Genomic DNA, 15,408 nt, shown 5'->3' with positions numbered 1-15,408 from the left:
TTGTACTCGCATTGCAGACCGCAGCACATTAGCAAATCAATAAGCCCTGCCAGTGGACACACACACACACTCACACACACACATGGACCCAGCAGCAAACTGATGGGACTGCATTTGTCTGTTTGAGTGGGCGTTTCAATATATTCAGTTAGGCTGAGTAGACATCTAGCTGCCGCTTATGTAATGGCTGCGAGTTGTAAAATCACATTGGAGGGAAACTTTTTCAAAATGCAGTTGGCGTATCTGAACTCTTTTCACTGGTATCTTCATATCACGTTTGCTGTGGGCTCATGCGCTTTCATATTGATTCTTTTATATGCTTTAAAGTGTTTTAAAGTGCGTTTTTTAATAAATATCTGATCGCAAGCCAACAGCTTCATCACAGTTAATGTTCACAGTTTAATCGTTTGATGAAAACAGAGGTTTAAATGTATGGTGGATAATTGTTTTTAACAGTTTCTGTGAAATTTGCTAAATTCTCTCTTGAGAGAATAAGCTGCCAAAGTTAATTCTATCCAAGGTGCATTCCTATTAATTCCAATTGGAAAATCACAGCAGCAAAGCCCCATAAATCACAAGTAAATTAAAAATAGATTAAATTCCAACAAAATATATACTCAAAATGTTATATATTGTAAATATATTTCTAATAGAGGTTATTTTAAGCCCCCCGATTAGCACTTACGGTTTGTATCATTTTATAATGCAGACGTAAGCACATATAACTAACTGTGGTGACCCACAAGTAACACTGGAGAGACATTCTCCGTCTCCTGTCTCGTCACTTTACAACCTCCACATAACTAAATGTATCCTTTAATAACTGTAACTCCTCTTGTGGCGACGCATTCGAGAGTCCTGCGACTAAACAATGAACCAATGAAAGAATAGAAACTCTTCAATGTTTCAACTTTTTCATTAAAACCTTTTTGTCTTTGTGTCCCTCTCCTCTTTCCCTTCAGGGGATCAGCAGTCTGTTCAGCTCGCTCAAGGTGGTCCGGCTCCTCCGTCTGGGTCGGGTCGCCCGTAAGCTGGATCACTACATTGAGTACGGGGCGGCCGTACTGGTCCTGCTGGTGTGTGTTTTTGGACTGGCGGCTCACTGGCTGGCTTGCATTTGGTACGTTTGTGGCATTTATCTTTTTATATAAAGGTTTTTGCTAACATGCCCTCCAGATACCTATAATGATAACAATCATAGTACATCATTACTTATCTATTGATTTCTTATCTTTTCATCCTGTGGCGATGTAGAAAATGAAAATACCCGAATAGAGTAAAGTACCGTTAAAGTACCTTTAAATTTAACTTCAGATAAGTTCTTAGTTACTTCCTAACACATTAGATAACACATTCTGAGATGGCCTTCCCAGTGATTAACTAATGGTGGAGCCAGTCAATCTAATTAATCCATTGGTGAAGCTAATTAATGCATCCGCAGTTATTTTTAGCCAACTTGTTTCCATGCATAAAAATTACAACGAGTCGGAAAGAGTAGCAGTGGTTTCAGGAGAGTCATATTTTAGTCATTACAATGTAGATTTCTTGCGTGGTGGAAACATATATGTATATATTAATAACCACAACACGATGCTCATCTACAAGACCTCTAACGATGTGGACATGTGGAAAGATGTCACGTATGCGGATTCTTTAGGTTCGCCAGCGTGTGTCCTTCAGGAGCCTTTGGCCAATGTCTTGAACACCGTTTATCGGCCCACACAGTAAAATCCAGCAAACCTCGCGCTCAGATACCGTTAGAAGGAGCTCCTGTTTCGTTTCATATGAATGCAAAAATTGGTACCACAATTTCTTCCTCCCTGTGCACCGTTTCTTTTGTCAACCGCTCATTTGTCGCCCGGCTTCTCTCCAGGTTCAGCATCGGCGATTACGAGGTCATCGACGAAGAAACCAACATCGTGCGCATGGACAGCTGGCTCTACATCCTGGCAGAGACGGTGGGCAATCCGTACCGCTTCAACGCCAGCGGCACGGGGAAGTGGGAGGGGGGGCCCAACAAAGACTCCGTCTACATCACCTCGCTGTACTTCACCATGACCAGCCTGACGAGCATCGGCTTCGGGAACATCGCCCCGACCACGGACGGGGAGAAGATCTTCGCAGTGGCCATGATGATGATTGGATGTGAGTGGAGGCGTTTCATCTTTCACCCGGTGCGGCGAATACATGATACATGAGACGTTAAATATGCTCTTTAAAGCCACGGTGCGCAGGAGCAGGTGAATAAATGAATAAAGGACGCAGCCATCCGAGTTCACAGAATATAACTTTACAGGTGATTAGCTGTGCAATGTTTAACTCTCCTGTAAGTCAGCAGATGCTGCTCTGGTGGAATCTAGTTCGGCGCCACAACGATGGAGGGCAGTTTTTGTTTGATGTACGGTATCACAGGCCTTTGATTTCCACTTCCACTGCGCCTTTAACAAGAAAACAGGACATTCTTTGGCACACTTTACATTTACATTTTTTAAAATTCACATTTCATCTTCAGTTACATATTTTATAAAAAAATGTTTACATTATGAACCTGTTGTAGTTCAGATGTGAGCACGTGTTGATAACGAATCTCATCAAATACATTTCATTTCAATTCAATTCAATTCATTTTATTTTGTATAGCCCATAATCGCAAATTACAAATTTGCCTCAGAGGGCTTTACAGTCTGTACACATACAACATCCTCTGCCCCGAAACCCACCATCGGCACAGGAAAAACTCCCCAAAAAATGAAAAAAACCCTTACAAGAGGGAAAAAAGGAAGAAATTTAAAGACCATAAACATGATTTTCTGGCTTCTGTGGAAGTGGCTTTTCATTGGACATCCTGTTAACATTTGCCGATTTGGGAGTTGTTTTTTTTTACCGTAACCAATCATAAGTGACCAGCTCATCCTCATGCACTCTTGGGACCAGTTTTACAGAACATCCTCTGGTGTAAATACTGAGTAACTAAAGATTACCATCTTGGTTGGTAAAGCCATATATGTGACATTTAAAGCTATCGAAAGCTGCAATGACTTTCCGGACTAACTCTCGGTTTCTCCAGTGTCTGTCTTCTCCACTTCGTCCCCTTGAAGATGTTCGCGGTGGAGCAGGAGCTCTGTTATCTTTGCATTCATTAGGCTCATTACCTCAGTCTTCTGTGTGACACTGTGCTGAATTATTCAGCTTTTCTGCAGCGAGATGCGTTTACTCACACAAGTTTTGCCGTCTGAAAAGCAGCTGAAACGGGGAATGCGACAGCTGCTGTTTGGAGGCTGGAGTCTAGCGGAGCGTCTCTTCAACGCATTGTGTCGCTCGCTGTTCATTTGTGAGGCCGTGTCTGTTTTGGTAAAACCCAGCAGTGATGCGCCTGGACAAAAAAAGCAATTAGTATCTGGGGGGAAAAAAACTGCCTAAACGCCTAAAATAACACTTACAAGAAGTCACTTTAACAATAACTAAACTTAAAACAATAAATAACAAGGCAGAATATCCTGCCTCCACTGAGTAACAAACCAGCATATTCGCACAGCTTGCCCTTCTTTTCACATCTCGATATTAAACATTTATGAGGAAGTCTTCTGCTTGTGTGGCTCATAACGCAGTTTGCAGCGTGACGCATCGACGTGTGACTGCACCTCCAAGCAATAACGGACCGCCGGATCAATTTAGCTCAGTGCTCCCTCTGATCCCTCTGCAATCACGCCTCACCTCTGTTCCACTGCACAGGATCATTGCCCCCCCCCCTCATCTTCCTCCCGTCTATTTCTACCTTTTGGCTGCTCAGGTTTATGGATACACAGTCAGGCATTGGACTGGGAAAAAAAAACCCAATGTTTCATTGTGTGATAGGAATCTAAATATCTAAAAAAAAAAAAAAAAAGGACGACTCGGTTGTAGATGCGATCTACTGTAGTCCACGGCACTTCTCCATGAAATATGGATGCTGTGATACTGTTCTATTTTTACCACCAGCACTAGAAGATCACAGTGTGACGAAGGATTGGGGGGGAGGGGGGGGGCATTGGAAACGGGGGCACTGTACATATGTCTTGTTTCTATAGCAACCGATGGCCCGGGGGTTTGAGTTTCTGGCAACTGTCTCACAACTACCCAGCTGTTTGGACGGCGAGCGATGAAGCCGTGTGGACGCCAGCGTGTGGGAGAGAGAGAGAGAGAGAGAGAGAGAGAGAGAGAGAGCGAGAGGGAGACGTTTTTTTGGGGAACGCTCCTCAGGGACGGGTCGAGTTCCCTTTGTTGCAGCATCTTCTGCCCGTCAGAGCAGCAAGCGAGCTGAAGCCCGGGGAGGCGGTCGTCCGCCAAACTTTGGTTAACATCCAGAAGGAAACGAATTCACAGTCTGATTCCATCGGCTTGGCGTAACACACCTGAAAACCCTCGCTGAGTGACCACGGCGCGCCGTCCGTGTTGAGGTGACATCGCAGTGGTCGGTGATGACGCGGCGAGGATGAAATAGGGTGTTTTTGCCCCTGAGGAGGTGTGAGCGCTCTTTTAATTGGTTTTATTCTTTGATTGCGTGAAGTAAACAGACGCAGGTCGCTGTCGTCGTCTGCGTGTAATTGAAATGTGCGGCTGGCGTGTTTCCTCGCCTTCCTTCCCTTCTAGCGGGGGGGCTAATTAGGGCTCCGTCGCAGAGAGAACACGTCTGATGGCTTTGATCCACACGCACTCCAGCTGTTGCACCGGTTCAACCGCCCGAACACCTTCCAGATGCACGGCAGTGCTCCTTCTTTAACTCTTCCATCAGAGGACACAGTGAGAAGAGATGTCCTCATTCAGGAGACACGCCCGTGTTGGGCCGGATGCTTCCAGCCACACACTGTCAAGCTCGTTGTTTTTACTATTTCGGGAGAGTTCTGTGGATGATAATTGACGGCAATGACGAGCAGTAATTGTTCATTTCCCCCGTGAATGATTAAATGATTTTCTCATATAAACACAATGAGCCGTGCACATGTGGTCTGATTTATCGTGTGATGTAGTTTATTTCAATGCCCCCAGTGATTTAAAGCTCATAATCCTCCATTTACGTACCCCCCCCCCCCCCCCCCCCCCCCCCTTTATGTTCCACTAACCAGGTATCTGAGATGTTTGGAAACGTGTCATATAAATGAAACGCCCCCCCTCCCTCCCTCCCTTCTCCCCGTGTATTCCTCCAGCTCTTCTGTACGCCACCATCTTCGGTAACGTGACCACCATCTTCCAGCAGATGTACGCTAACACCAATCGGTACCATGAGATGATCAACAGCGTCCGGGACTTCCTCAAGCTCTACCAGGTGCCGAAGGGCCTGAGTGAAAGAGTGATGGACTACATCGCCTCCACCTGGTCCATGTCCCGGGGAATCGACACGGAAAAGGTGCGTCTTCCATTGGGGCCCGTGTGATTTCCGGGTGTTATTCTATGTCTTCTACTCCTCGTCTTTTGGAAAGTAAACACAGTTATTGAGAGAATCTCACGTTTTTTTTTTTCTATTGTTGTTTGCTGAGGAACCTAAAAAAAACAATCACAAAAGGGCTTATTCTTCATTTTGTTTTGGTGTCAGGCTATTCTGCGGTTACATTTAGCATCGTGTTATGAAAGTCAGACATCGGTATGCCGGTTATGGAACAGTTATCACCAGCCAGCCTATCGAATTCAGATGACTGAAGTGATTTCAGTGCGTGGGAATTAAGCACTTAAAGCTGGCAGCAGACGAATTGAACCGCTGGCGCTCTGATTGATTCCAAGCAAGGCGGCATTCAGATCGCTGCATCCCATATAAATCCATCTGTCCAAAATCCAATCATGGAAAAAAAGTTCTGTTATTTTACCTCAAATCAGGAACATAACTTCTAATAAGGCATCAATTTCGTCAGCTGCAAATCTGTAGTTAAATCCAACCATTATGTCCTTTCTTTTTGTTGAGTGTGCACTGCATCTATGTATTATTTATCTGTCTGGCGTCAGGCCGCACTAAAGGCTCTAAAAATGGCTTTATAATCCCTCTTTGCTTGACATTCATCTTCAAAGAGATTTATTTTGAAGGCAGAACCCTGGACGGCCTGGCGTCCTGTTGATTAGCTGTACTTCAACAACACGCTGCCACTCAGTGACACGCGGCAGAGAGGTGGGTGGACACGTGAGGCTCCACCATAAAGCACAATTCACTCCGAACAGAATCAGCCGCAGACAATAGAAACAGTTCACGTGTTTCCCAAAGAAGCTGCGAACATTCCGCCGGAAAAACAAAAACAAATTCTGACTACTGGAAATCAATTTGACAATTAATCCTGCGTTTTTTAAATAAGCTTTCAAATCATATTCAGTATATAACACCAAACACTAAATTAGCCTGTAACCTTTTAAAATCTGAGCAATGCACCGAATGAATCACCTCGGTGGGTGTAACGCCACCTTCGGCTCGCTGTGCGCGAGGCGATGAAAGGTTCCACTTGTTTACACTCATTGTTGGTGCTGCCGAGTGGAACGCCGCTCTATAATATAGATGCAGCTGCTCGTATTACAAATGGCTGGAAAAGTGTCCACAAGCTCTAACGATGAATTAAACCTAACGTGATGAAAGTCAGATCGTCACGCGGCTCTTCTCTCCGCTCTCCCGTTTCTCTCCCCAGGTGCTGCAGATCTGCCCGAAGGACATGAGGGCCGATATTTGTGTTCACCTCAACCGGAAGGTGTTCAAGGAGCACCCGGCGTTCCGGCTGGCCAGCGACGGGTGTCTCCGAGCGCTGGCCATGGAGTTTCAGACCATCCACTGCGCCCCCGGTGACCTGATCTACCACGCGGGGGAAAGCGTGGACAGCCTCTGCTTCGTGGTGTCGGGGTCGCTGGAGGTCATTCAGGATGAAGAGGTGGTGGCAATTCTAGGTGAGACGGCCTCTCCTGGAGCATTTCCGTACACTGGGCATTTATGACATCATTTAAAATGCGGTTCGCCCCTTATATTTATTTCATGCAAGAGGCCGGTGTCTCTCCGCTGTAATAATTTATTATTAACTTAGCAACACATCGACGGTCAAATATATGGCAGTGAGGACAGTGTAGAGTAAAAAATAAAAAAAGGCTTCGCAAGCTCACAATTTGTTAACGGGAATTGTCACTTTCTCCCTTTCTGACTGCAGTGAAAACAGATACTCGTGGATCAATATCTGCTGAGTCATGAACTCAGGTTTTGTACAATAATCTATTTTTTTTTTACAGAGATTTTACAGTTAGATTTTGGATGCGGTTTGGGTTAAATGGACACACCGACCTCGAGACCCGAGGCGCTAAAATGAGACCAGACTGGATTAAAGTATAATTTAGAGCTCGTCCCACTGGTACTCCATGCATAATACATACTGACAAGGAAAAAACCAGACCATCTTGACGGGATTTAAGGATGGAGGCTTTATTCATCAACATATGGAAAAAAAACATTTTGTTAAACGTCTGGTTAAATCCCAGCTGAGTGTTTCCTTTTTACAACTTTGTTACATCATTTTAATTTGCCAAATAATTGATTTAGTGAATAACGCGTGACGTGCGCGGTCGTGGCCGCCTTTCCGTTCCTCTTTTAAACAATCAATATCCCGTCGAGCAAATCCCATTGACAGACGACGGCGCGGTGAGCACTTATGAGTTGCTTCAAATATCTAAAAGGCCTTTTGCACGTTTACACAATATTTAATAGCTTCAATAGTCCATAAGTGATGCTGATGATCTGTTCTTATTGGGATCAATGCAGATTTGTCTTATAACGTTCAGGTTGTCAAGTTGTAAAAGAAAAATCCTCCTGCATTTTTTTTATTGTATGTTCATCAGTTGATGATTTGGGTACTTTTGATGAATTGAAGAACCAGTTTACAAGATTGTAAATGCAGGTTTTTGTCTGTAAATATCCAGATGTGTGTTTGATGATCATTTGAACTCCTTAAAACGAATAGATACATACCTTAAGAACTGTGTTATAATCAAAGACATAAAACTAGTTTATTAATCAATGAGAAACGATTTATCGACTAGTCGTCAAACAATAGAAAGTGGTACAGACTTATCAGGTGGTTTATTTCTCTGTTAGTTTACGCTTTGGACGAATCCCCCGGTTTGATCAGTGTTCTCCCCCTGCAGGCAAAGGAGACGTATTTGGAGACGTCTTCTGGAAAGAAGTGACTCTGGCTCAGGCCTGCGCCAACGTCCGCGCTCTGACCTACTGCGACCTCCACGTCATCAAACGGGACGCCCTGCAGAAGGTGCTGGAGTTCTACACAGCGTTTTCCAACCACTTCTCAAGGAATCTGCTGCTCACTTACAACCTGCGGAAACGGGTGAGTGACTCTTCAGACGGCGCCGAGATCCAGAAAATCATAGAATTTGGGCCCAACAAGAAACGTTTACTGATATGATTATTAACAGTTTCAAACTTTGAGCTTCTTAAAAAATATATTATCTGAGCTGATGCCTGCTTCTCAAAATAAAGATGATTGGATTTTTGATCAGCTACTTTTCTTCTGACCAGACCGTCATTTTTCATTTTTAGTGAGGACTTGAACCTTCAGTGGTTTTTATCTTCGTTGACAGAATTGCTGCACTGGGCCTTCCTGAGGTCACATGATCTACAGTTTCTACAAGTACACATTTTTCTCTCTCTCTCTCTCTCACTGTCTCATGTCAAAGGAAAGGTTTGAAATGTGTGAAATACGCTCAGCAGTGTGTTTGCATATGCGTGAAGACCGGTAAACAATGTCCCTGTCAGTTAAATGTAGCTCCAGCCAGGTGATGGTTAGCGTAGCTTAGCACACACACTGAAAGCAAAGGGAAATGTTTTGCATGGCTCTTCTGTCCATAAGTAGTCAAATCCACTTACCAGCATTTTGAAAGTAATTTTACATCAAACTGAATGTATAAGTGGAATCAATTTGTATGTGGCTGCAAGCAGAAACAACAAACACACAACTCCTTTTAGAAAATGTAAATTTAATATATTCGCCAACAATAATGGACTCACAGCTCATGAGCAGCAAAACAACCTATACTACACCTCAGAGGAAGAGACAGGTCCATTAAAGCGCCGGCGTATATTAAAGCCCCTCTGACCTTCCTTCAGAAATGAACAGCTGTGACGGACCACTCGAGTGCGGCTACCAATCTTTACAGGATTCAAAGTAGGCCGAGCGCGCCCGTGAGAGTACACGTAAAATGGAATTGCTTGCGTGTGAAGAGGCAATCTCATCTGGTGCCGTGTGCTCACCATTCACAGGGTCCGGTACTTTCTGATTGTACACTTCAGGGAAATCCAGCTAGCCACATAGCTTCTGTTCCGCTTGTCAGGCAGTGTGTATTTCCGCGCAGAGGGATTTTTGGATTAGCATCTAGAATGCAGAAAGGTGATGGTTATTCTGTCTGTATTCTTTGGTTGCAGAAATAGTTTGGGAATTCTGCATAGAAGTTTTCTTGCAGGTGGTTGGTTGAAAAGCAGGGCAATGAATCCGCCAGAGCGAGGTTTTAGTATACGGAGGAGATCTGTAAAACTATCAAATTCTTTATCAGGATTGTTTAATCATGTGTGTTTGTAAAAGGATATCGGTCCAATATAATGTGTCAGATAAGCCTTAAAACCTCAAAGACATTTAATGACGGTACAAACAAGCTGGTAGCTTAGCTTAGCATGAAGGCTGACAACATGGGGAGGTTTTTGTATTGATTAATAACTAAATTGAGCTTTGGAGGTGATTTTTCTTGGTTTTAGAAACATCCGGCGTCATAATGATGCTTTCTGCTATGACTGATGGGAGATGTCGTTGTCGAATAGAACACAGATGTATGGAACAAATATTGTGTTCTTTGTACGGTACATCAGTGTGATCCGAGTCATAGTCTAACAGAATAACGGTGTCTTCGCTGAAGCCAGAGGCGTGATGTGAACCTTGCCTCGGTGTCGTGGGACTTGCCTCTCTAAAAGATGACATTTACACAGCACCCGCATTTATAAACAGCTCAGTCTTCCTCACGCGAGCTGCACAATCAAATAAGATGGATAAACCTGATTTTCATCAGGCTCTGTGATTTTATTCCTTCAGTTACGATGCTGTTTTAGTCACAAGAACTTTAAACTCTCCTGCAGATCGTCTTCCGAAAAATCAGTGACGTGAAACGGGAGGAAGAGGAGCGCCAGAGACGGAAGAATGAAGCCCCTCTGAACCTGCCCCCGGACCACCCGGTGAGAAAACTCTTCCAGCGCTTTCGGCAGCAGAAGGAGGCGCGCCACGTGCCGGAACTGGACGACCACGACGTCGAGAAGGGCCCCGCGTACGTGGACATCCCGGCATGCAGAGCGTCCGTCGCCGCCGCCGCCTCCACCACCACCAGCATCGTCACGGTGACGGAGAGCCCGGCGACGCCCTCGTCCTCGGCGCCCTCGTCTTCGGCGCCCACCGCCGGTCCTCCCTCGGGCAAAGCCAAGCTGCAGGTGCCGGTCCCCGTTTCTCTGATAGGAGGCCGCGCCAACGAACCGGTGAAGGTGAAAGGCTGGGGCCTCTTCAAGGAGTCCGTGGTCAAAGCCGACAACTGGAAGAAGGTGTCCAAAGCCGAGTCCATGGAGACTCTGCCCGAACGGACCAAGGCGCTCGAGTCGCAGACGTCCCTGAGGAAGACGGACTCGTGCGACAGCGGCATCACCAAAAGCGACCTGCGCCTGGACAAAGCGGGCGAATTCCGCCTGACGCCCCAGGACCGCAGCCCCGTCCAGCCGCCGGAGAGCCGGCACGGCTTCTACCCGATCCCGGAGCAGACGCTGCAGGCGTCGCTCCAGGAGCTCAAGCTGGAGCTGAAGGACGACCTCAAGAGCCTGGACGTCCGGATGTCCGGCCTGGAGGCGCAGCTCACCGAGGCACTTCAGCTCCTCAAGGCCAGGGGGTCGAGCGCCGGCTCCCCGCAACGACTTTTTGACATTTCCAGACCGGCGTCGCCAGAGCTGGACAAAGAGGACATCTTCTCATGAGGGGGAGAAAGGTTTAACCGGTCAGGTTAACCGCGCACTAAGCTGGTATCCAGATTGCCTGGAGAGCCGAGGCGGCATCGGGTGCACCTTTTAGATTAGGCGACAGCGTGGTCTTAAAGACGCACCGGCCTTCATCACACGGGTGTACCTGTCCGTCGGCACGGGGAGGTCGAGGTCGTGACACTGAACGCTGACAGCTCTTTCCGTCTGTACATACATTTGGAGTTTCGCACTTCAATGGAAAAATTGCTTGAGCGTTTTTTTTTTTTTAATCTCGATTTCAGAGAGCGCGATGACGGAAGGACACTGTTGTATCTCTGTTGGGAAGAGAATGGAAACAGCATGACCCACTGGTTTGTGATGAATCGTTTGTATGAGATTCTTTGCATGTCACACAAAATGCAGATTGTGCATATTCGATCGATTTGAGGCCACGCGGCAATGTCGTTATTTCACCGTGACAGCGGGAAAGGACGGGCTTTCCAGACGACGACACCGTCTCGGAGTAATTTCCTTCAGGCAATTGACGAACTCTTCTTATTATATCGACTGCCAGGATCATTCTTAATTATTCAACTCTGCCCGAGCAATCAGATATGGATGGATGGGCTTGAGATGAGCAAGTTACCCTTCTTTCTAGACATCTATCATTTTGTTATACACACATTTAAACGCCACCTACACACGTGATACATTTGTATGATACATATTGAAGGGGTCTTGGCTTTGGTTATGCATAACTAGGTGATGCAGATGGTACTGATAATAAGAGTCAAGAACATATTAATGAATGCCCTTTTGCACAGTCTTTCTAAAAATAAACTGTATTGATAATTAAAGTTTTAGTGGTTTGTGTCAACAGACCTATATAGTCACTGGAACTTGTTTGAGGGATTATTTTAACTTTTATGGCCACCGAGGTACATTTTTATACTACGCCAGTTGGAATGCATGGTTAATGTGTTTTGTCTGTAATAACACAGCTAATCCCATTCAAATGAATGACTTAAAAATCACAAAATAAGTTTGTTAAACAATTCATTTTTCTTCTAACATTTTATTTAAAGAACAACATACTTACACACTAACAAAATGTTAGTGTTTCAAAAAAATATTTCAGATGAGGGTTGATTTGGATCTTTGTAATTAAATTAGTAATATATTGGAAACACAACAGAGAAAAGGCATCAGTACCGAGGATAGAACGATACGAATGAGGAAATGTGCTTAAGAACCCTAATAAGTCCACAGAAGCAGATGCAGAAACCATCAAATGAAGCAGTTCTGTCATCAAGCAATAACTATGCATTATTAGCTGTTAACACTAACAATCATTTGAGGCTCCTTAAAAACGCTGGGAAGTAAGAACGGAAGTAACTCGGTAAATGTAACGTTTTTTTTAGGCAGTGTTATAAAATCCAGAAAGTATACAGTCTTTTACATGGAACAAAAATAACCATCATTCCATATAATTTATTATTGATGATGGTAATTCGTGCTGCCTGCGCGCCTTTCCTCTTATCAAGTACAGAGACGAGCTGAGACACAGACGGCCCACGAGTTCTGCGCCTCCATTTTCATCAAACATTCAGCTTACTTAAAAATAAATGGGCATGTCATCACAGAAGTGAGAAATCATTTTGTTTACGCCGGTGGCTGTGGGTCTTTTATGGGTCTGTTTTTTTGACAAAGATTGTGACTCTTGGGGGGGGGGAGCACTAAAATCACCCATGACCTCTCCATCACGGAGGCTTCATAAACCGGCTGTTCACACGTGAAAAAGTAGTTCTGAAATCAAACTGACGGCGGAAAAATGGACGGACGGCATCGAGTCTTAATCGCAGTCTCGATCTACGACGACATCGAAGCTCTGTGGTGGAAACCTGCTCTAATCTCTTCTTACTCTGGTGACTTTTTACATTTTAATATCACATCACCCAAAAGACTTAAATAGACTTCTGAATTTTAGGATTCTGGCTACTTTTATGACCACTGAGCGGGTTTGAGGCTCCGACCCGACACTGACGTACGCGATGTGTCCAAAGGTTGTGTAGTGATCAGCATTGTTTAGCCTAATCCCTGGAAGATTGGCCCTTTTCTTCTGTGGTCGTGTTCATCTCACACATCTCATTCGTTTAATCTGAAATATAAAAGATTTTTTTAATTCGTTCGGAGCTTCGCGATCCGTATACCACCTCTTCCTGGTTTCATGCTAAGCTAAGCTTCTGGCGCCATGTAAAGCGGACGTGAGGGTGGCGTAGACCTTATCTATCAAAGTGAATGCTGAACTGTTGCAACAATTTCATTTGTGCTGACGTTGTTGGGTCGGTTTGTTTGTTTTAACGAGAGAAGCTTCAGTCTGGAGTGTGCATGCGAGCTCAAGGTCACACTTCAAGTGACGTGGCGTTAAATCTTTGAACATGAAATAAATTAAAACAAACGAAAAAAGGTTTTAGCCCGCACTAACATTTAATGATTACAATGAGGTGCTGTTTGTCATTTTTAATGTTTATGTGACTGAACAATTCTATACATGCATGTCAAATATTTTTCAATGGATGACAACTGAATTGTTTCCCTTTGTAGTTACTTATGGTGGAATATTGTTACACCCATTTCCCTTCACCAATGACACAGATGAATGACAAAATTGGTAATATTTGAAAAAGTATTTTTAAACCTTCACTTTGAATGAAAAAAACTATGAACTAAGCTTTTTTTTTTAATTTTGTTGCTGCTGTACGGTTTTGCTCATTTTGTTAAACGATCAATGTACAATTGTATTTTTGTTTGCTTAGTTTCTGACTTTACTATAAATCAGTAAAATGACTTTGGTGCCACTGTTTGAATGCAGCCTAACAACAAAGACACAGGCATGTGGAGGCACTCTCACCTACGCCGGCTTTATTTTCACCAACACCAGAAATATACGTTACTAAAATGGGACGTGCTGCAGGTGCACTCTAAAACTCAGAGACGAGATCCTTGAAAGCAATATGAAGTTCTGTGCTGTAAAATTCATAAACAAAAGATCCAAATGGTGCGATAGAAATATCTGAGAAGAACAGGCGAATGTTAGAGGAATGTTAGAAGAATCCTTCTGTAGTATTGCACAACCCCTTCATTACATTTACCTTAATATTACTAGCAGTTACCCTGTGATTGCTACTGAGAAGCATGCAACACTGTGCCTTCATAATATCGCCCCGTAATCCTTTTAACGGCCCGCCGTGAGAAACACTCTAATTACTTTTTGTGGTCGGCTCTAGAATGCTGCCTGGTTATAAAACTACAATATCCCCCCCCCTTCTCTTTATACATATATATGCACACATTATATTGCAATGTTTAGATTCTCAAAGAGAACAGTTTGGATTCGGTGTATTTACGTAATATGCACATGCCTCTTTGTTCACACACGTTACACAAATGATGAGAAATGTAACTTATTTCAAGCACAACGGGTTCTCTTTGTTATGAACTGTGACATACTGTACTATTGATAATAAATATTTTATACATACGGTTCTGCCTGTTCTCTTGGGGGAATGCCTTCAGATGAATGGACTTCATTGAGAAAGTGCAACTCGGCAGGTTTATTCTCCTGCTGATCTTCTCACGTCAGATAAACCACAGTTCTGCTCCTCATTTAAGCGGATTCCTCGCTGACCCCCGTTGATCCTGCTCAGGTGTCGCCGATGCGATAATCCCGAGGAACAGAAATTAACTAAAGGAGACACTCGGGGCTCACCACAAAACAACTCCCCGCTGCGGTTACGCATCGGGACGGCAAAAAGGATAAAAATGACACCTCTTCATATTAAACAGATCAGTTTGAAACCTTTGGCAACGGTCGGTTCTTGTGAAGCTACAATAAACGACCGTACGACAACAACGGCAACGTTTTATGTTGATGACGGTGAGACCTGTGACTTCATTCTCTGCTGAACTAATCTCCCTGGAAGCCCTGCAGATGATTGCTCTGCGCCCTGTGAGCAGTAAGAGGATCAGATGGGTTTTTTGCCACACAACACTTTCTAAGCTCGAAGGGCAAAGAAGAAGCACGTTAAGCTTTTTAAAGTAGCTTCCTTTCACTTTGTCTTGAGAATTAAACTTATGACACAATTAAACTGGATTAATTGTGTTCTGAAATGTAAATGACAAAGATCTAAAGAGTGTAACTTATCGCTATGAGCTGTTTCTCATGTCTCTTTGTGGGAATAAACTTACGCTATAAAAGCTTCGATCGGGTCATGTGACTATCAACCTGATGACTCAAAACAAAACAATGAATTCATTTTCCAAATATTTAACCATGAATTCCCTATTAATCGACTAATTGGTGAAATAACTAACCACTAAAGCTAGTTGTCATGTAAAAACTCACACGGTTAAGTTATCTCGCT

The 15,408-nt window shown here is 44.1% G+C and overlaps 1 protein-coding gene across 2 annotated transcripts in view; it reads left to right on the top strand.

The window, feature by feature from the left end:
• kcnh1a (potassium voltage-gated channel, subfamily H (eag-related), member 1a) overlaps nt 1-14,525 on the top strand; it is a 29,927-nt gene extending 15,402 nt beyond the window's left edge. For both annotated transcript variants that reach the window (XM_040177919.2, XM_040177918.2), the window contains 6 exons: nt 963-1,120; nt 1,874-2,145; nt 5,184-5,383; nt 6,639-6,891; nt 8,134-8,330; nt 10,127-14,525. In XM_040177919.2, coding sequence (XP_040033853.2) covers nt 963-1,120; nt 1,874-2,145; nt 5,184-5,383; nt 6,639-6,891; nt 8,134-8,330; nt 10,127-11,002 — 1,956 coding nt within the window. In that variant the 3' untranslated portion in view covers nt 11,003-14,525. The remainder of the gene's footprint in view (nt 1-962; nt 1,121-1,873; nt 2,146-5,183; nt 5,384-6,638; nt 6,892-8,133; nt 8,331-10,126) is intronic.
• Nucleotides 14,526-15,408: the final 883 nt, after the last annotated feature.

Source organism: Gasterosteus aculeatus, chromosome 6 (genome assembly GCF_964276395.1).
Source record: "Gasterosteus aculeatus chromosome 6, fGasAcu3.hap1.1, whole genome shotgun sequence".
Classification (NCBI taxonomy): Eukaryota; Metazoa; Chordata; class Actinopteri; order Perciformes; family Gasterosteidae; genus Gasterosteus; species Gasterosteus aculeatus.
This window is presented reverse-complemented; position numbering and strand designations above follow the sequence as displayed.